Source organism: Entelurus aequoreus, linkage group LG03 (assembly GCF_033978785.1).
Source record: "Entelurus aequoreus isolate RoL-2023_Sb linkage group LG03, RoL_Eaeq_v1.1, whole genome shotgun sequence".
Classification (NCBI taxonomy): domain Eukaryota; kingdom Metazoa; phylum Chordata; class Actinopteri; order Syngnathiformes; family Syngnathidae; genus Entelurus; species Entelurus aequoreus.
Genome location: NC_084733.1, coordinates 79,370,704 through 79,393,203, shown reverse-complemented (window position 1 = coordinate 79,393,203; position 22,500 = coordinate 79,370,704). Strand labels below are relative to the sequence as shown.

Below are 22,500 nucleotides of genomic sequence, written 5' to 3'. Positions count from 1 at the left end.
CCATTTACCTATTAACCTAATTTATTCTATTGTTTACCGTCTATTCACCTGTTGTTGTTGTTTGTTTTTGGGGTTTTTTTTACCGTATTTTGTCTTTTTTGCCCATCTTTTAACCTTTTACCTTGACCTTTTTTTACCTTCTATTTACCCATTATCTTCTTTTATTATCTAGTACAGTAGTTCTCAAACTTAGCTCTCCAAGTACCACCATAATGACCAACATTAGAATAGAGTTGCGCAGTAGGCCTTAGTATTAATTAAAAACAAGTATATTTAATCATTTTGGCCACCGTTACATAACCCACAGTTTGAACAGTAACACTGTGTTTGAATATTTAATCGGGTGATTTTTTTGGCGTACCACTAGATGGAGCCCACGTACCACCGCAGTTTGAGAATCACTGACTTGGACTAAAATTGCTGTTAGACAAGAAATGACTAAAATATTCCTGTAGTAACAACGAGAATAACAACGAGCAAAAATAAAGACGGCAGTGTCAGCTTTGTTTACATGTCGTCACCAGCGGGACCAGCTGAGAACCACACAAGTATGTTGAGGATGTAATTAGCGGGATGTGTCACCATGGCAACACGAGACAGTCGACTTCAGCTGCTGTTGTCTTTCACAGGTGCTAAATCCAAAGAAGAAAGGCAAGAAAAAGAAGAAGTACCAAAACTCAGGAACGGTGAGTCCCACTGTGTGCATTTATTGATCATTGGGGGTGTGTGCATTGCCGCCACCGTGAAAGGTGAGGAGGTGTGGAAGTGTGCAGGGCACCTCCACAAGCTCAGGGAGTGTGCATTGTTTTATTTTAAATTTGTTTTAATCAGCCTCTCAAGCATCCAGCAGCTATAAAATTGTAAAATGACTTTGCTACCTTTTATTCACCTTCTATTTACTTTCTTCTATCTTTTATTTGCCTTCTAATGATCTTTTAGCTTCTATTTACCATTTTTACATTCTAATTACATTCTATCTTTTATTTACCTTTTATCCTGTATTTATCTTTTTTTAGCTTCTATTTATATTTTAGCTTCTATTTATCTTCTTTTAGCTTGTATTTATATTTTTAACTTCTATTCACCATTTTTTCCTTCTAATTACCTTCTTCTATCTTATATTTACCTTCTTTTATCTTGTATATATCTTCTTTTAGTTTCAATTTATCTTCTTTTAGCTTGTATTTATATTCTTTTAGCTTCTATTTACCATTTTTAACTTCTAATTACCTTCTTCTATCTTTTATTTACCTTCTTTTATCTTGTATTTATCTTCTTTTGGCTTCTATGTATCTTCTTTTAGCTTGTATTTGTATTATTTTAGCTTTATTTACCATTTTTACATTAAAATTACCTTCTTCTATCTTTTATTTACTTTCTTTTATCTTGTATTTGTCTTCTTGTATCTTGTATTTATCTTCTATTTGTCTTCTTTTAGCTTGTATTTATATTCTTTTAGCTTCTATTTACCATTTTTACCTTCTAATTACCCTCTATATTTGACCTTGTTTTATTATTTTTACCTTCTAATTACCTTCTATCTTTTACCTTGTTTTACCATTTATTTACCTTCTTTTATCTTGTATATTTACCTTCTTTTTATCTTTTTTTACTTTTTATTTACCTCCTTTTATCTTGTATGTCTCTTCTAATGATCTTCTTTGAGCTTTTATTTACCTTTTTGTACCTTCTAAATACATTCTTCTACCTTTTTTATACACCTTTTTTTATCTTGTATTTACCTTCTTTTATCTTTTATTTACCTTCTATTTATCTTCTTTAAACTTTTATTTATCTTCTTTTCATTCTATTTGCCTCATATTACCTTCTATTTACCTTCTTTTACTATCTAGTAACTTTATTTCACCTTTTATTTGTCTTTTAATTTTTAGTTGCCTCATTTACTTTTTATTTACCTTCTTTTAGCTTCTATTTACCTTCTATTTATATTCTTTCCCCCGCTGCCATTTACCTTCTTTTACCTTCTAATAATCTACTTTTAGATTCTATTTACCTTTTTTTTACCTTTTATCTACCTTCTGTTTACCCTTTATCTTGTACCATATATTTCAATTGTTTTACTTTTGTTTACCTTCTATTCGCCATTTGCCTTCCTTTTAATCTCTTACCTTGACTGTTTATTTACCCTTTTACCTTCTTTCACCATCTTTTACCTTGTATTTAACTTGTTTTACCTTCTTTTACGTGGTCCAGATTTGATCATTTTAGTTACACTCAGTAAACGATGGACGCCTTGTTTGTTTACAATAAACTCCAGGAACATGTAGGAGAAAAGGAGCGCTTGGTTTGCTCACCCTAACACACCCACAACACAGTACGGGTAATCTCGCCTCATTGGAGCGTTTTGGTTTGAATAATCAGATGAATTTTTACGACCTCTGAATTCTCCAGCACCCAAAACTTGAATCAATAATAATCTTAACCATTTTGTTTTGCAGGTGACCCTGCTGTCCTGCCTCGTGGACACGGAGCTGTCCTTCCTGGACTACATCCGAGGCGGGTGAGTTCCCGCCATGCTGGTGGAAATAAACGTGTCGCCGCCATGGCGTGGGCACAGATTAGCCTCCGCAGGACGCCGATATGAAGACGGACAGCCGACCGTACCCGGCGCTTAATTGCCGGTTTTTGAAAGACGGCGCGCCACAAATCAGCCGTGATTGATGGCGTCCTCCTAACATGGCGTCTTTTCTCTTGCAGGACGCAGATTAATTTCACGGTGGCAATCGATTTCACCGCCTCCAATGGTGAGTGCGCTCACGCCGCCGTCAGAGCGAGTACTTGAGTGTCGTACACACCAACTTAATCAGTCACTGACTTCTTTATTGGCACACATAATTGGCATCCCTTGTAACCTCCGCACTGCAAAGTCAGAGCACAGCTTTAAGCAAATAAATGAACTTCAACAGAGCTAACATGGACACAAGTAATGGGACGCATACAGGAAGTGAAAAGTCAATGAAATGTGGAGCGAGAACAGCTCTTCTTGGAGACTCTGCATTTGTGTTTTTGTTTTTATATCGGGGGCTGAGCATTTGTTTTCGTTATGTTGTCAATGTTTTCATTTTTTATTTCGAAGGGTGTGCATTGTTTATTTGTATTTTTATTATATTTATTGTTTTTGGTTGTGCATTGTTTTTTTAATTATATGTATTGTTTTTATTTAAGAGGGTTAGCTGTTTTTTATTAATTTTTTATTCTATTTAGTTTTTTATATATAAGGTGTGCATTCTTTTTTTTGTTTTTTTTAATGCTTTTTATTGTTTATTTAGGAGGGTATGCATTTTTTATTGTGTTTTTTTATTTTTATGAAGGTGTGCCTTCTTTTTTTAATGTATTTATTTTGGAGAGTGTGCATTTGTTTTTTAATTTTAATTCAATCAATCAACGTTTTCTTATATAGCCCTTAATCACAAATGTCTCAAAGGGCTGCACAATTCTTTTTTGGGGGCATTTGGGCATTTGTTTTTTCATTTAAGAGGGTGTGCATTTGTGTTGTTTATTATACTTTTTTTAAATTCAGGGAACATGCTTTTTTAAATGTTGTTTTATTTAATTTTAAAAACAATTTTTTTAGGATGGTGTGCATTGGTTTTTTATTTTTTTATTTAGGGTGTTTGATTAAAAAATAGCTTTATTTTAAAACATGTTTTTATTTAGGAGGGTTTAATTCTACTGTATTTGTTTTCATTAAAATTTTTTTTTCTTTCATTGTTTTATTTATTTAAGAAGACGGTGCGCAACTGTATTTTCTTATTTGGGGGATTCGATTTTTTTATATGCTTTATTTGATTAATATTTTTTTATTCAGGAAAATGTGCATTTGTTTTTTGTTTTTTTTTTATTAAGGGGTGTGTTTATGTTTTAACATTTTTTTTCATTTGATTTAATTTTTTATTTAAAACGGCGTTCCTTTTTTATTTTTTTTAAGTTAAAAGGGTTTGCTTTTTTTTTTTTTTTACATTTATTTAGAGGATTTGATTTTTTTTTTATTTGCTTTGTTTTAATAATATTTTTCATTTAGGAAGGTGTGCACCCCCCGCGACCCCGAACGGGACAAGCGGTAGAAAATGGATGGATGGATGGATGCATTGGTCTACTTTTTACTTAATTTTTTTTTTTTTAATGTAGGAGGGTGTGCATGTTTCAAATGTTTTATTTTATTTGTATATTTTATTTAAAAGGGTGTCCTGTTTTTAAGTTAGGAGGGTTAGCATTTGTAGGGTCGGAGGTTACTGGTGTCGGACCTGATCTGGTTCTAATCTCTTCAGTTCTGGCAGGTCTTCGTCTGTTGAATTACAGTAAATGACAACATTTGTGTGCGTAATAAAGATTATTACACCTACAAATGTAGTCGTGGGCGCTTTTGGATTATTTTGAGTGTTTGTATTCTGTTTCTACAAAACCCAAAACCGGTAAAGTTGGCACGTTGTGTAAATAAAAACAGAATACAATGATTTGAAAATCCTTTTCAACTTATATTCAATTGAATAGACTGCAAAGACAAGATATTTTAATGTTCGAGCTGAGAAACGTAATTTTTTTTGCAAATAATCCTTAACTTAGAATTTAATGGCAGCAACACATTGCAAAAAAAGTTAGCACAGAGGCATTTTTTGGCTTTCACTTTGCATAGGAGAGTTTTAACTTGCACTTACAGATGTAGCGACCAACTGTAGTTACTGACAGTGGTTTTCTGAAGTGTTACTGAGCCCATGTGGTGATATCCTTCACACACCGATGTCACGTTTTGATGCAGTACCGCCTGAGGGATCGAAAGTCACGGGCATTCAATGTTGGTTTCGGCCTTGCCGCTTACGTGCAGTGATTTCTCCAGATTCTCTGAACATTTTTGATGATATTACGGACCGTAGATGGCGAAATCCCTAAATTCCTTGCAATAGCTGGTTGAGAAATGTTGTTGTTAAACTGTTGGACAATTTGCTCGCGCATTTGTTGACAAAGTGGTGAGCATTCCTCCACTTTCTCAGTCTTTTTTGCCACTTGTGCCAGCTTTTTTGAAACATGTTGCAGGCATCAAATTGCAAATGAGCTAACATTTGCAAAAAATAACAGTTTTCCAGTTCAAACGTCAAGTATCTTGTCTTTGCAGTCTATTCAATTAGAACATAAGTTGAAAAGGATTTGCAAATTATTGTATTCTGTTTTTATTTACCATTTACACAACGTGCCAACTTCACTGGTGTTGGGTTCTGTACAATAAAGTGTCAATCATCATGGCGAGGAGAGATCGCCCGCTACGTTCTACACGTGTGCGTACATATGGCACCTCTTCCAATGGTGCCAGAAGAAGGAAGTGGGTCGGGCAGGAATCGGCGCACTCGCACCCAAACGTGTCGCGCCTTAACTGTGAAGTGGGCCCAGAATAGGGATCAATACTTTTCACATTGGAGCCGATACGGTACCGATTCCTGGAAAAACATTATGGACTCAGTAGACTTGGAGGATGTTCATTGGAAAAACGGCAGAAAACAGACGTGACTCAAAAATATATTGTCATTTCAAAAAGGCAACTTTCTGGTTTTAAGAAACACTGAAATAAGTAAAGAAAATACATTTTAGTTGTCATAGGCGTGTCAAAACATTTACTTTTGAATGCATTGTAACATTTAATTGATTAAAAAAACAAAAATCGATTGTATGTACAAACGTTTGTATCTTCTCAGCTTCTATTTACCATTGTTACCTTCTATTCTTTATTTACCTTATTTGACTATTTATTTACCTTCTTTAATCTTGTATTTACCTTCTATTTATTTTCTTTTAGCTTCTATTTCCCTTTTTCTATCTTTTATTGACCTATTTACTTTCTTTTACCATTTATTTACCTTCTTTTATCTTGTATTTACCTTCTTTCATCTTGTATTCATCTTCTGTTTATCTTATTTTAGGTTCTATTTACCATTGTTACCTTCTAAATCTTTTATTTACCTTCTTTTACTATTTATTTACCTTTCATCTTGTATTTACCTTCTATTTATTGTCTTTTAGCTTTTATTTCCCCTTTTCCATCTTTTATTGGCCTATTCACTTTCTTTGACCATTTATTTACCTTCTTTTATCTTCTATTTACCTTCTTTTACCTTGTATTTATCTTATTTTACCTTTTATTTACCTGCTTTTATTTTATATTTACTTTTATTTATGCTATTTTAGCTTTTATCTATATTATTTTACCTCTTAGTTACCTTCTTTTATCTTGTATTAACATTATTTTATCCTTTAATGATCTTCTATTTACCATTGTTTGCCATTTATTTACCTTTTAATCTTGTATTTACCTTCTTTTACCTTGTATTGACCTTCTTTTTATCTTTTATTTACCTTATTTTATCTTGTATTTCCCTTCTATTTGTCTTCTTTTAGCTTTTATTTACATTTTTTACCTTCTAAATACATTATTCTACCTTTTTCTTTACCTTCTATTATCTTTTATGTACCTTTTATTGTGAGTATGTTTTGCAAGTACAGTTTGCTCTGTGTGTGTTTCCGTCGCCAGGAAGTAGTGTTTACAGTTTGTCCTTGGTGTTTTTCCGTTGCCAGGAAGTAGTCTTTGCCATTAGTCGTCTTGTCTTTTGTTGAGTCCTACAAAGTGTTGATACTGCAAGTATTGCACTCATCACACACCGGCTGTTTGATGGCAACGTGCCTCTTAGTTGGAGTTAGCATCGACACATTTGGAGGCATTGAAATTGTCATGTGGAATCGCTAACTCATTAGCAACGGGCATCAAGCTAGCGCATTTTGAAGAGTGGAGCCTTACTTGTGAGTGCTTGCCTTGTTGGGATGGAAAAGGACAACATTAACCGAATGCGCCTGTTTGCCCGCCAAGTGCTTGAGCCGGGTCCGCAAACAAAGGCACCAAATGATTGTTTATGAGGCGCCTGAAGCAAACGTTGTTTAGCGGAGCTTTGCTGCTAATATTTATGATCCACGTTGCTGCGCCATCAAGTCATTTTCTGGCATGACAAATGTCGATATTATTACGCTGGTAATGACTTTATGTCTGTTAAAACCCCGCTGGCTTCTTTTTTTTAATGACAAAAGGACTGGAAGACGTGGGTATGGAAATGTGTAATAAAGGCGTAGAAAAAAGACTGCAATATTGTCTTTAATACGGCAGTGCAGCGAGTGACACGTCGCCATTTTTCCGCGGGTGAGTTGGACGAGCGTTCATCAGTTGGCAGGAGGAGCGATCGCATTGATTGATTGACTTCTTTTGAATTGAGTTTTGTGACCTGATGGATTATTTTCATTCTTTTATTTTGTTTCTACAGTCTTAAGTCGACCTGGTTTATAAGGACAACCCGTCTATGAGGACCAAGTCAACAAGTCTTGTTCCAAAGTGTTCGCTGAAGTCCGTGCTTCTCAATCACTTTTTGTCAGGCCCCCCCTTGGAGACATCTTTTTTTACAAGCCCCCACCCCCTAAATACGATTGAGAACCTGATATTAATTTTTATATCTGTACAAACCACTCCGAGTTCTATTTACATTATTTTACCTTTTGTTAACTTTTTTTTTTACCTTCTATGTCTCTTATTTTAGCTTGTATTTACCTTATATTTACCTGCTGTTGCCTCTTTTTTTTTTTACCTTCCACTATACTTCTTATACCTTTTTATTTAACTTTAATTTATCTGCCTTTACCTTTTATTTAACTTTAATTTATCTTCCTTTTGTTTCTATTTACTTTTTTCTACCTTCTTTTACTTTTTATTTACCTTCCACTGCTTTTATTTTAAGCTTCTATTACCCTTCTTTATAATTTATTTACCTTCTTTTACCTTTTATTTAGACTATTGACCTTGTATTGATCTTATTTTAGCCTCTACTTATTTTTTTTACTCTATATTTACCTTCTTTCTCATTTTATTTAGCTTTTATTTACCTTTTTACCTGATTTTATCTTCTATTTACATTTTATTTACCTTATATTGATCTCAATTTAGCTTCTATTAACCCTTTTTACCTTCTTTTACCTTTTTATTTAGATTTTATTTTCCTTGTATTTATGTTATTTTAGCCTCTACTTAGCTTTTGTACTTTCTGTTTACCTCTTTTTCATTTCATTTAGCTTTTATTTACCTTTTCACCTTCTTGTACCATTTTTTACCTTCTTTACACTTGTTTACCATCATTTACCTTCTATCTGACTTGTTTTACCTTTTACTAACCTTTTTAACCTTTTATTTACCTTCTTATACCTTCTGATTAATTTTTTTAACTTTTACTTTTTATTCCCCTTTATTAATCTTATTTTAGCCTCTACTTAGCTTGTTTAGCTCTTTTTCCTTTTATTTGGCTTCTATTTACCTTGTTACTTTATTTTACCTTCTATTTACATATTATTTACCTTCTATTGATTTTACCTTATCTTACCTTACCTTCTACTTACCTTTTTGTTTACCTTTTTTATTTTTTTAACCAAAATTTACCTTCTATTTGACTTGTTTGACCTTCTTTTGCCTTTTAGTAACCTTTTTTTTTTAAAGTTTTTAATTCCTTTTTTTTTTTTACTTTTACCTTTTTTATTTAGATTTTATTTTTTTTGTATTTATCTTATTTTAGCCTCTACTTAGCTTTTGTACCTTCTGTTTACCTCTTTTTTATTTATTTTGTTTAGCTTTTATTTACCTGTTTACCTTGTTGTACCCTTTTTTACCTTCTTTGCCCTTGTTTACCATCATTTACCTTCTATCTGACTTGTTTTACCTTTTACTAACCCTTTTAACCTTTTATTTACCTTCTTATACCTTCTAATACATTTTTTCAACTTTTACTTTTTATTCCCCTTAATTATTCTTATTTTAGCCTCTACCTAGCTTGTTTACCTTCTGTTTACCTCTTTTTCCTTTTTATTTGGCTTCTATTTACCTTTTTACCTTCTATTTACATTTTATTTACCTTATCTTACCTTACCTTCTACTTACCTTTTTTTAACCTTTTTTTACCATAATTTACCTTCTATTTGACTTGTTTGACCTTCTTTTACCTTTTAGTAATCTTTTTTTTTTACCTTTTATTTACCTTCTTATACCTTCTAACTCATTTGTTTAACTGTTACCTAATATTTACATTCTATTTAACTAGTTGTGCCTTATTTTACCTTTTAGTTACCTTATTTTACCTTCTATTAAACTTTTTTTTTAACATTCTTTTATCATCTGTTTACCATTTACCTTTTTTCACCATTTGTTTTACTTGTTTTACTTTTGTTTACTCCAGTTTACCATTTTTGCCTTCTATTGACCTTCTTTTTGAACCTTTTACCTATAATATAATATTACATAATTTGTGTTTTTTTTGCCATAAAACACAATTTTCTTTGGCTTTGGTCTTTCTTTTATATATATATATATATATATATATATATATATATATATATATATATATATATATATATATATATATATATATATATATATATATATATATATATATATATATATATATATATATATATATATATATATATATATATATATATATATATATATATATATATATATATATATATTATACTGACAGATAGACCTTAAGTTAATATTGAGATTTAAGCGTAGAATAAAAATAATAATAATACAAAATATTATATGATTTATTTTTAACAATTTATGAATAAGACCTTTTTGGGTCCCCGGGACCAAAATTGAAGGGAGCCCTAAAAGTTTTTAAAAAATCCATATAGTGCTTTAATTTTTCAGTGTGTGGCCATCGCTAGTAAAAGTTTGTACACCATTGATTATGGACATGATTGATTATGGACATGATTGATCAGAATACTAATGCATTCATGTTATTTATATTTACACTGTTTTAAATTGATAATGAATACATGTATTTTGTGTGTGTCGCGTAATCCCGGTTTGATGCCGATGCGTGCCTTGTTTCCCGGTCCCAGGCAACCCGTCGCAGCCCACTTCGCTGCACTACATGAGCCCCTATCAGCTCAACGACTACGCCATGGCTCTGCGGGCCGTGGGCGAGATCATCCAGGACTACGACAGCGACAAGATGTTTCCCGCGCTGGGCTTCGGCGCCAAGCTTCCCCCCGACGGGCGCGTCTCGCACGAGTTCGCCCTGGTGAGGCGACCCTTGTGTCTTTTTTACTCCTTTTGTCTTTCAATCAGTCTTTCAATTTGGCCTCTGTTAGCATGCGTGAAGTATCAAAACTAGCTTTTTTGCAGGTGTACACCGCAGAGTCATGTTTTTTGGTACTCGAACATGCTAATTGTTAAAATTTTTAGCTAATTTTTTACGTCGTACATTTTGGTACTTCATGCATGCTAACAGTTAGCATGCCAGCTTTTTTTCCCTCATTTTGCAGGTTTATAACTATGAGTTATGTTTCCTGTTAAATGACGCTCTATGGCCAAGGTGCTAACTGTTAGCGTTTGAGTTTGGCTTCTGTTAGCATGTGTGAAGTGTCAAAAGTAGCTTTTTGAGGTCATATTGTGGGTATACACCGTCATATACTGTATTTTGGTACGGTACACATGCTAACTGTTAGCATGCAAGCTTATTTTTTTAGCAAATTTTCTTGGTAAACACCACAGAGTCGTACATTTTGGTACTTCACGCATGCTAACAGTCAGCATGCTAGCTTTTTTTTTTTTTTTTTTAGCTAATTTTCTTGGTAAACACCAGAGTCGTACATTTTGGTACTTCAGGCATGCTAACAGTTAGCATGCTAGCTTTTTTTTTTTTTTGTAGCTAATTTTCTTGGTAAACACCAGAGTCGTACATTTTGGTACTTCACGCATGCTAACAGTTAGCATGCTAACTTTTTTTTTTTTTTCTAGCTAATTTTCTTGGTAAACACCACAGAGTCGTACATTTTGGTACTTCACGCATGATAACAGTTAGCATGCTAGCTTTTTAAAAAAAATTTTTAGCTCATTTCTAAAGTATACAACTACGAGTTGTGTTTTCTGTTAAATGACGCTTAATGGCCAAGGTGCTAACTGTTAGTGTTTAAGTTTGGCTTCTGTTAGCATACGTGAAGTATCAAAACTAGCTTTTTTGTAGGTATACACCGTGCAGTAATGTTTTTAGGTACTCGAAACATGCTAATTGTTAACATGCTAATTTTCTAGGTCATACAGTTCAGTTAACATGCTAGCTTTACAACCACGTTTTTTGTTAAATGACGCTATATGGCTAGCGTGCTAACTGTTAATGTTTAAGTTCGGCTTCTGTTAGCATGCGTAGTATTTTAAAACTATCTTTTTTAGGTAATTTTGCAGGTCAACACCACAGAGTCATATATTTTGGTACTTGACACGTGCTAACTGTTAGCATGCTCGCTTTATTTTTGATCATTCTGTAGGTCAACACCGCAGAGTCGTAAATTCTGGTACTTCACGCATGTTAACAGTGAACATGCTAGCTTTATAACTACGAGTTGGGTTTTTTGTTAAATCACGCTATAAGGCTAGCATGCTAACTGTTAGCGTTTCAGTTGGGTTTTCACCATTTCCCCGTTTTGAATGCAAGCCATTCCATGTCTGCGGCTTCCACGTTTCTCCATTCATAATCCAAGATTTTACGGCAGCAGGTTTCCGGGCCGCTCCCTCGTCTGCTCGTCTCCCGTCCCTTCCAGATGTTTCCTCCAGAGGCGTTGGCGGCCGACGCGGAGTTAGCTAACCGCCTCCTTAGCGGGGCCCGGCCTGCAGACAAGGCACATATGCGTTCATCTCATTAAGGCTTTGATTCCGTCAGCTCCCAAAGAGCCTGCAGAGGCGCGGCTGCCTCGGACTTGATTACGCCAGCTCCATTTGCGGACTGGTGCGCCGTGAGGAGACGTCCCGCTAAGATCGTTAGGAAGCCTCCGACATATGGGGGGCTTCAATAATGCAACGCGGCGCCGCGAAGAGTTAGCTCCAAACAGACACACACTGGACCCTTCATTAGGCACAATCTATGACATGTGGACACAGGGACTGTTTTTATTTACTTTCTACAGTTTTTTTATTTGCTATTGCTGTCATATTTGTCATTAATTCATGTTCCTTATTGTGCAGGTAAAACTGTTTCCAACATTGGTTTACTTACTTGAATTCTACAAATTACGACTAAAAATGTAAACTATCAAAGAGTAGAAAAAAATCCCCCCCCAAAAAAGATTTGTTTTGTTATAACTATTGTAAAATATGAGGGATAAGGAATAAATAACTTATTTGATAATTTTTTTAATCATTTGAAATATGTCTTTGATCTTAAATACTGTACTCTATTTTTTGATTAATTTATTATTTAATTATATATATATATTTTATATGTTTTATATTTCATATATATATGTATGTATATATATATATATATATATATATATATATATATATATATATATATATATATATATATATATATATGTATGTATGTATGTATGTATGTATGTATGTATGTATGTATATATTTATAATATATATATATATATATATTTGTATGCTTGTATATATATATATATATATATATATATATATATATATATATATATATATATAATGTATATGTATATCTATATGTATGTATATATATATATATATATGTGTATATATATATACAGTATATATGTATATGTATAAAGTAGTAGAAATTAGTAAAAAGAAAAAATGCACACTTTTAAATATAAAAAAAAAATAATGCATGTGTGCGTATACATATATATATATATAAAAAATAATGCATGTGTGCGTATATATATATATATATATATATATATATATATATATATATATATATATATATATATATATATATATATATATATATATATATATATATATATATATATATATATATATATAAAGTAAAAAGAAAAAATGCACACTTTTAAATATAAAAAAAAATAATGCATGTGTGCGTATATATATATATATATATATATATATATATATATATATATATATATATATATATATATATATATATATATATATATACGCACACCTATATATATTTTTTTTAATATTTAAAAAAGTGTGCATTTCTTTTGTTTTTTGCTAAATAGGGACTTTTGTCGAGGCTGGAACCAATTATTCATGTTTACATTGTTTCTTATGGGGAACTCTTTTTTTTTTTCTAAAAAAAAAAAAAAAAGGTTGAAAAATAAATATATATATATATATATATATATATATATATATATATATATATATATATATATATATATATATATATATATATATATATATATATATATATATATATATATATATATATATATATATATATATATATATGTAGGGCTATATAAATAAACATTGATTGATTGATTGAAAAATAAATTAAATGTAAATAAAATTGAATTAAAAATAAAAATAGTCCCTAAATCTTCACTCTTCATAAAATAATGTATGTGTATATATACATACACACACACATTATTTTTTTTAATATTTAAAAAAAGTGTTGTTTTTGTTTTGTTTTTGTTTTTTACTAAATAGGGACTTTTGTCGAGGCTGGAACCAATTATTCATGTTTGCATTGTTTCTTATGGGGAACTACTTTTTTTCTAAAAATTAAAATAAAAGGTAAAAAAAAAAAATACAATTTCAAAAAATAATTACAATTAAATTAAAAAATATGAAGAGTACCTAAATCTTCACTCTTCATATATATATATATATATATATAGTTGTATATTTTTTTTTACGATTGTTTCAAATATGTATGTAATGAATATATTTAGTACTGCAGTAATTATAAGCCAGTCATAGATTTTCAAAATAAGGCAATTTTATATATAGAGCACAATTTGTACAAAAGGAAATTCAAAGTGCTTTACAGAAATTTACAAGAAGGCAAACATTTCAATAAAATAATTATAAAAATAATTATAATTCAAATTGAAATCACAAAATATCATAAAAACAAACAAATTAAAATAAGCGTGTAGAAGAAATACTTTCCTATTGTGCAGTATGTGATAAGAAAATGGTGCCAAGGGAACAATTTGTGTACAAAAATAATACTTTATTTGTACATTATTTGAGTTTATGTTTAAAAGCAACATTTCTGATGCCATTGATGATCAATGAGACTTTACTTATGATCCAATTCAAACTTTTGTCCACTTCCTGACCTTCCATCCTCACTTTGTGTGCAGAACGGCAACCCCCAGAACCCCTACTGTAACGGCATCGAGGGCGTGATGGAGGCATATTACCAGAGTCTCAAGTCGGTGCGCCTCTACGGACCCACCCACTTCTCCCCTGTCATCAACCACGTGGCCAGGTAGGTCCCCTCAGGGCTTTTTGTGGACCCCAACAAGTTTTGCTCTTTAATATTATTATTAAACTCTTAAAGGGCCCCAACTCCCACCTAATGCCACCGCCCTACATCCAAACTCTACAAAAAAAAGTATGTTTACTTTCACTAAAAAGCTAATTATTGACATCCATCCATCATTGGATCCGGGGCTCAAATGTTTTATATTTTGTTTTGGTTTGTCCCGTGACCCCGAGAGGGACAAACGGTAGAAAATGGATGGATGGAGGGATTTGGATTTTTTGTTTTTACAAAGAAAGTGCCGACAAATTAATTATACCATAGCAAAAGTGAGAGTTTTCGAATTATACGAATCCGAATTATTAGTCATCATTCACTTAAATATGATTATATATATTTCTAATTTTCCTTTCAGTGGATAGTAGTAGTAATAATAATAATAATAATAATAATAATAATGATGATAATTATAATACTGTAAAAAAATAGTAATAATAATTATAATAATGATGATAATAATAATAATGATAATAATTATACTGTTGTAGTAGTAATAGTAGTAGTAGTAGTAATAATAGTATTAATAATAGTATAATAATATTGTAATTATAATGATATTACTGTAGTAAGAATAATAATAATACTGTAGTATTAATATAATAATAATACTGTAGTATTAATATAATAATAATAATACTGTAGTATTAATATAGTAATAATAATAATACTGTAGTAATAATTAATAATGATAATGATAATAATGATAATAATACTGTAGTAATAATAGTAATAATAATAATTATAATGATGAAGTAATAATAATAATAATAATGTAGTAGTAATAGTAATAATAATATTAATGATAATAAAATGGAAGTAATAATAATAATGGTAATAATAATACTGGAGTAAAATGATTATTAGAAAATAAAAACAATAATTAACTTTGCAAGGAAAGTTGAGCGGGCACCTCCTTCCCAAAGCCCTGACCTACCACCATAAATTTCATGAAAGCTAGCATGCTAAATTTAGCATGTTACCAGATAGCATGTTTCAAGTACCAAGTTATATGACTCTTAAGGTGTACAGCTGTAAAATTAGCGAGAAAAGTTAGCATGCTAGCATGTTTCAAGTACATAGTAAACTGGCAAAGCAAGTTTACATGCTAACAACATACTGCTAGTTAGCATTTGTCAACTACCAGGTTATATGACTCTCAGGTATACGGCTATAAAATTGGCTAAAAATGTTAGCACGCTAATGGCAACATGCTAGCATGCTAATGTTAGCGTGCTAAAAGTTAACATAGTTGTACGGCTGTAAAATTATCCCGAAAAAAAGTTAGCATGCTACCAGCTGGCATGCTTCAAATACCAAGTTGTTGACTCTGAGGTGTACGGCTTCAAAACTGGCACAAAGGAAAAAAGTCAGCATGCTAACAGTTAGCATGTGTCAAGTATCAAGTTATATGATTCTCAAGGTGAACCGTAAAAAAGTAATAGTAGCATGCTAACAACACACAATCCTAGTTTGATTCAAGCATTCTTTTTATTGAAGTTGGACAGCAAAATTGGTTTGATCATAACTTTTATGACGTGGTCTTTTGTAACTGATGAATTTGAATGAAAACCTGGGTTGTGATCAGTTGGCCCTCAACAGTCGCGTACAGTGTTAATGTGACGGTCTGGTGCACACTTCCAGAGTGGGCGCAGACCAAAATAAACCTGCTGATCGAAGGCGAGAGTGGGGATGGAGTTGTCATGACCGCTTTTTTGGAAGGTGACCAATCAGTGTGGAGGAAGAGCAGCTGCTATGACTTTCACGCCTCCCACTACAGGACATACAGTGTCACGTACAGTAGATCCACCTATCAGACTAGACCAGGGGTCGGCAACCCAAAACGTTGAAAGAGCCATATAGGACCAATAATACAAAAAACTAATCTGTCTGGAGCCGCAAAAAATGAAAAGCCGTATATAAGTCTTATAGTGAAGGCAACACATGATGTAAGTGACTATATTAGCTATAATAGCCTACTATCAAAATGACTATGTGTCGCAGGCTGAAGCAAATCTTCGTTGACATGTAATATTTATTCTACACATTTTTACAACATTAGAAACCATTAGTAAATCAGAGGCTACTCAGAAGGTGAGATAACTCCTGGAAATGACTGGCTTTTAATGGCCAAAGGCATGGATGTGTGTGTCCAAGTTAAAGCTGTCTTCTTTTAATAGATTTATTAGTCTTTGGCAAGCTAGGTAATGTTTGCTGTGGTCTGGAACAACATGGCACACAAACAACTATCTGAATTGCAGCCAGAGAAAGTGTCTTGAGACATGCAAAACTAAATTATATACAAAGAGGATAAGAGTGAAGGATATTAAATGAGCTCAAATATACCTACAAATAAGACATAACAATGCAATATGTACATTAAATAGCATGTTAGCATTGATTAGCTTGCGGTCACTGACCAAATATGCCTGATTAGCACTCCGACAAGTCAATGACATCAACAAAGCGCCCCTTTGTGCATTCACGCACAGCATAAAACGTTTGGTGGACAAAATGAGACAAAGAAGGAGTGGAAGCTTTCACGTGTAAACAAAGTGTTGCGTCACAGTCCACACTATGGTGAGTTCAAGAACCGCCAAAACTAGTAGGACAAAACGATGTTCACCAAATAGTCTCATCAGTGAAGCATACACACAAACATATTAAACAGTGGTAGTTCTAGCAATTGGGAAGGTTTGTGTCCTCAAACAAAAAAACATACTAAAACCCCCCAAAAATTTCCCCCCATCTTTTTCCATTTTCAATCCTATTTTAAAAATGCTCCAGGGAGCCATTAGGGCTCAAGAGCTGAGAGTTGAGAGTTGCTGACCCCCGGACTAGACTGTGGACTTTGGCAACTTTCTTAGTATTTTCTAATTACTACTGACCTAGTGCGAGTGAGATGGGTTTTCTTCGGAAACAATTCTATTTTTGGAGAGAAAAGGCATCAAAAGGCGAGTTTTATTCGGGGGGAACCTGCCTGTCCTGACCAAATGTTTGTTGCTGGATACAGGATGGACTCCAGCGAGAAGTAGAGGGTCCTGTGCCTGGCGATTCTTCCAGTCGAGGACCCACTCAGATTGCAGTGATTTTCGACAAAACCGCAAACTGGATGAAATCTCAGAGAAGCTTTACGCTCTGCAAAGTGAAATTATGATCAATTTGAGAGACAGAACGGACAACTAGAGCAGACGAATCTATCGGAACGTGTCTGTTCGCCCTAACTAAAACAATCCTTTCCTACGATTCGGCTCCCTCTATACTGGCCCCGAAAGACTCTATGATGTCTAGGATGTTCGTGACTCTGTCGGAATAGATCTCGGACGCCTCCATAGTAAGCCACCTGTGTTATCACGATATCGCTCTGCGGATTGAGGCAAAAGGCCGTGATGCTGAACGGAGCGCCTTCCAGGCTTATGGACAAAACACGCACCCATGGACTAATACTACACAGATACGCACATGTACACCCCAGCTTCGCCGCTTCACCAGCCGCGGTATGATAGACAACGGAGCAGCGCCAGAGCCAGAGCCAGATGTGGCAAATCTCGAGTTTTGGCGTAATATGTGCTTATGTTGCTTGAGGTTTTTGTTTTTCCAAGTCTTAAACAGAGCCTCCCGCCCCTGCTTGGTTCGGGAGTTGCTTTTGTTTCTCCTCCATCCTTCACCCCCTCATGTTTACCTTTACTTCCTACACCTCTACGGGGCGCCGCCTGTTGTCGACCCATCGGTCTCCCGGTTCTTGGACGGACGACTAGAGCAGACGAATCTATCGGAACGTGTCTGTTCGCCCTAACTAAAACAATCCTTTCCTACGATTCGGCTCCCTCTATACTGGCCCCGAAAGACTGTATGATGTCTAGGATGTTCGTGACTCTGTCGGAATAGATCTCGGACGCCTCCATAGTAAGCCACCTGTGTTATCACGATATCGCTCTGCGGATTGAGGCGAAAGGCCGTGATGCTGAACGGAGCGCCTTCCAGGCTTATGGACAAAACACGCACCCATGGACTAATACTACACAGATACGCACATGTACACCCCAGCTTCGCCGCTTCACCAGCCGCGGTATGATAGACAACGGAGCGCGCCAGAGCCAGAGCCAGAGCCAGATGTGGCAAATGTCGAGTTTTGGCGTAATATGTGCTTATGTTGCTTGAGGTTTTTGTTTTTCCAAGTCTTAAACAGAGCCTCCCGCCCCTGCTTGGTTCGGGAGTTGCTTTTGTTTCTCCTCCATCCTTCACCCCCTCATGTTTACCTTTACTTCCTACACCCCTACGGGGCGCCGCCTGGTGGCGACCCATCGGTCTTCCGGTTCTTGGACGGACAACTAGAGCAGACGAATCTATCGGAATGTGTCTGTTCGCCCTAACTAAAACAATCATTTCCTACGATTTGTCTCCCTCTGCACCAGGACCACTGCAGCGAAAGACTCTCTGATGTCTAGGCTGTTCGTGACTCTGTCGGAATAGATCTCGGACGCCTCCATAGTAAACCACCTGTGTTATCACGATATCGCTCTGCAGATTGAGGCGAAAGGCAGATGCTGAACGGAGAGCCTTCCAGGCTTATGGACAAAACACGCACCCATGGACTAATACAACACAGATGCGCACATGTACACCCCAGCTTCGCCGGTATGATAGACAACGGAGCAGTGCCCCTGGTGGCTGCAGCTTCGAGCCAGATGTTGCAAATCTCAAGTTTTGTCATAATATGTGCTTATGTTGCTTGAGGTTTTTGTTTTTCCAAGTCTCAAACTGAGCCTCCCGCCCCTGCTTGGTTCGGGAGTTGCTTTTGTTTCTCCTCCATCCTTCACCCCCTCATGTTTACCTTTACTTCCTACACCTCTACGGGGCGCCGCCTGTTGTCGACCCATCGGTCTCCCGGTTCTTGGACGGACGACTAGAGCAGACGAATCTATCGGAACGTGTCTGCTCGCCCTAACTAAAACAATCCTTTCCTACGATTTGTCTCCCTCTGCACCAGGGCCACTGCAGCGAAAGACTCTCTGATGTCTAGGCTGTTCGTGACTCTGTCGGAATAGATCTCGGACGCCTCCATAGTAAACCACCTGTGTTATCACGATATCGCTCTGCGGATTGAGGCGAAAGGCCGTGATGCTGAACAGAGAGCCTTCCAGGCTTATGGACAAAACACGCACACATGGACTAATACAACACAGATGCGCACATGTACACCCCAGCTTCGCCGGTATGATAGACAACGGAGCAGTGCCCCTGGTGGCTGCAGCTTCGAGCCAGATGTTGCAAATCTCAAGTTTTGTCATAATATGTGCTTATGTTGCTTGAGGTTTTTGTTTTTCCTGGTCTCAAACTGAGCCTCCCGCCCCTGCTTGGTTCGGGAGTTGCTTTTGTTTCTCCTCCATCCTTCACCCCCTCATGTTTACCTTTACTTCCTACACCTCTACGGGGCGCCGCCTGTTGTCGACCCATCGATCTTCCGGTTCTTGGACGGGTTGTACCGAAAACTAACTTTATGTTCATTTCCTAAATGTGTTGCCAGGTATGCATCAGCGATGACGGACGGCTCGCAGTACTTCATCCTCCTGATCATCTCAGACGGCGTCATCACGGACATGGCTCAGACCAAAGAGTCCATCGTCAACGTAGGCTTTGTTTTCTTCTCAAACTCCACTCTCCAACCGACGGACCGACTTCTGTCAAATCTTAAAGTAATCTCAAGTAGAATTTAGGTCCGTTTTCAAATAGTTGACAATTCAACGACTCGATTAGGAGGAGTCTGGTTGGACCATCAACCTCGCAGTCGAATCGTTTGCCTTTTTGGTGCTGCTCACTTATCAGAGTGGTTTTTCGCAAATAACACTGAAACGCCCTCAAGAAGAGGTGCTTTAAGACATGGCTAGCTAGCTAGCGGCTGATGTCCACCCGCAGTCGGCAGTGTTTTAGCTACTTCTAAATGACTAATCCTGGTCTCCATAGCGACAAATAAAGTAAGTTTCTTACAGGTTTCATCCATGCAGGACGAGGAATAGCTAAACATGCTTCACTACACACCGTAGCTCACCGGCATCAAAATGTAAACAAACGCCATAGGGGATCTACACCTAACATCCACTGTAATGATACCAAGTACAGGAGCGTATCTAGTCGATACTACTATGATTACGTCAATATTTTTTAGCATCACAACATCTTCTTTGTTTTTATTTCAATTTATATTATGTTTATAAACTCAGGAAATATGTCCCTCGACACATGAGGACTTTGAATATGACCAATGTATGATCCTGTAACTACTTGGTATCGTATTGATACCCAAATTTGTGGCATCATCCAAAACTAATGTAAAGTATCCAAACAGAATAAGTGATGATTACATTTTAACAGAAGTGTAGGCAAAACATGTTAAAAGAGAAAGTAAGCAGATATTAACAGTAAATGAACAAGTAGATTAATTATTCATTTTCTACCGCTTGTCCTTAATAATGTTGACAAAATAATAGAATGATAAATGACACAATATGTTACTGCATGTGTCAGCAGCTAAATTAGGAGTTTGATTACTTACTACTAAAAGACAAGTTGTCTTGTATGTTCACTATTTTATTTAAGGACTAAATTGCAATAAGAAACATATGTTTAATGTACCCTAACAATTTTTTGTTCAAATAAAGCCAATAAGGCCATTTTTTGTGGTCCCCTTTATTTAGAAAAGTATCAAAGTATCAAAATATTTGTATCGAGACAACCCTAAATGTTAGTATTAGTTGTTACATCGTTGTTATTAGTTATGACATATTCATAATAGTTGTTACATCATTATTAGTTATTACATCATAGTTATTTGTTTCACAATTGTTATTAGTTATAACATCATAGTTATTAGTTATTACAACATAGTGTTTTTATTTTATGGATATGAGTTATTACATCATAGTTATTATATATTAGTTGTAACATAATCGGTTTTAGTTTTTAAATCATATTTATTAGTTATTATATTATGGATATTAGTTATTACGTAATTGGTATCGGGACAGCACTACTGGCTACTTTTATTGCAAATGTTGATGCGAAATCAGAGGGGAACGCTAAGCTAGCAGGAGAGTCTGGAAGGGAGCTACGGAAACATCATCCAGCCTTCATTAAGGGGGTCAAAAAGACTTGTTTTTTTGTGTGTTTTTTTTATCTCGCTACTCCATAACCAGGATCTACTGTAGTTATTGTTGCGTCTGACTAGTGAAGTGAATTAAATTTATATAGCGCTTTTCTCTAGTGACTCAAAGCACTTTTACATAGTGAAACCCAATATCTAAGTTACATTTAAACCAGTGTGGGTGGCACTGGGAGCAGGTGGGTGAAGTGTCTTGCCCAAGGACACAACGGCAGTGACTAGGATGGCGGAAGCGGGGATCGAACCTGGAACCCTCAAGTTGCTGGCACGGCCACTCTACCAGCTGAGCTATACCGCTATATAGTCTTCCCTCTCAGGCAATTAAAGTCACTGGTCAATCCCAAGTTCTTTAGATGACATATATGCCGAGTAAGAAGGACCATCAAGACAGAATAGGAATATTATCAAGTTTTACTAAAGCTTTAGGAAACCAGTCCAATTGTCCATTAATATCGACATCTCGAAGCGGTCTAACATTCAAACGGGAAGAGACAACTTATTGAATACAAAAACAGTCCTCTCACCCGCCCAGAAAGGAATAAAGGCTCTTTGTTAGACTTAGACTTCCTATTTATTGTCATTCAAATTTGAACTTTACACTACAGATAAGAACGACATTTTGTTGCATTAGCTCATGGTAGTGCAGGATAAAAAAGCAATAAGGTGCAGATATAAATAAATAGATTACTGTACAGATAAATATATTGCACTTTTGCATATGCATCCACGTTTATGGATGTATGTTATATTGTCTTTATATTCCAGCGAGTTAATCCATTTTTGGGGGGAATTGAGGGGATGATTATGATGCGTTCAAGAGTCTTACGGCCTGAGGGAAGAATCTGTTACAGAACCTTGAGGTTCTGCTTCGGAGGCTGCGGAACCTCTTTCTAGACCAGTGGTTCTTAACCTTGTTGGAGGTACCGAACCCCACCAGTTTCATATGCGCATTCACCGAACCCTTCTTTAGTGAAAAATACAATGTTTTTTTTCTTTCAAATTCAAGACAAA

The 22,500-nt window shown here is 35.0% G+C and overlaps 1 protein-coding gene across 2 annotated transcripts in view; it reads left to right on the top strand.

Moving 5' to 3' along the window:
* LOC133646925 (copine-8-like) overlaps window positions 1–22,500 on the top strand; it is a 141,638-nt gene that overhangs the window by 109,545 nt on the left and 9,593 nt on the right. For both annotated transcript variants that reach the window (XR_009825385.1, XM_062042856.1), the window contains exons 12-17: window positions 630–686; window positions 2,460–2,521; window positions 2,719–2,765; window positions 9,943–10,124; window positions 14,152–14,279; window positions 19,858–19,960. Coding sequence is in view for 1 of the 2 variants with exons in the window: in XM_062042856.1 (XP_061898840.1) it covers window positions 630–686; window positions 2,460–2,521; window positions 2,719–2,765; window positions 9,943–10,124; window positions 14,152–14,279; window positions 19,858–19,960 (579 nt within the window). In the remaining variant the exon portion in view is untranslated. The remainder of the gene's footprint in view (window positions 1–629; window positions 687–2,459; window positions 2,522–2,718; window positions 2,766–9,942; window positions 10,125–14,151; window positions 14,280–19,857; window positions 19,961–22,500) is intronic.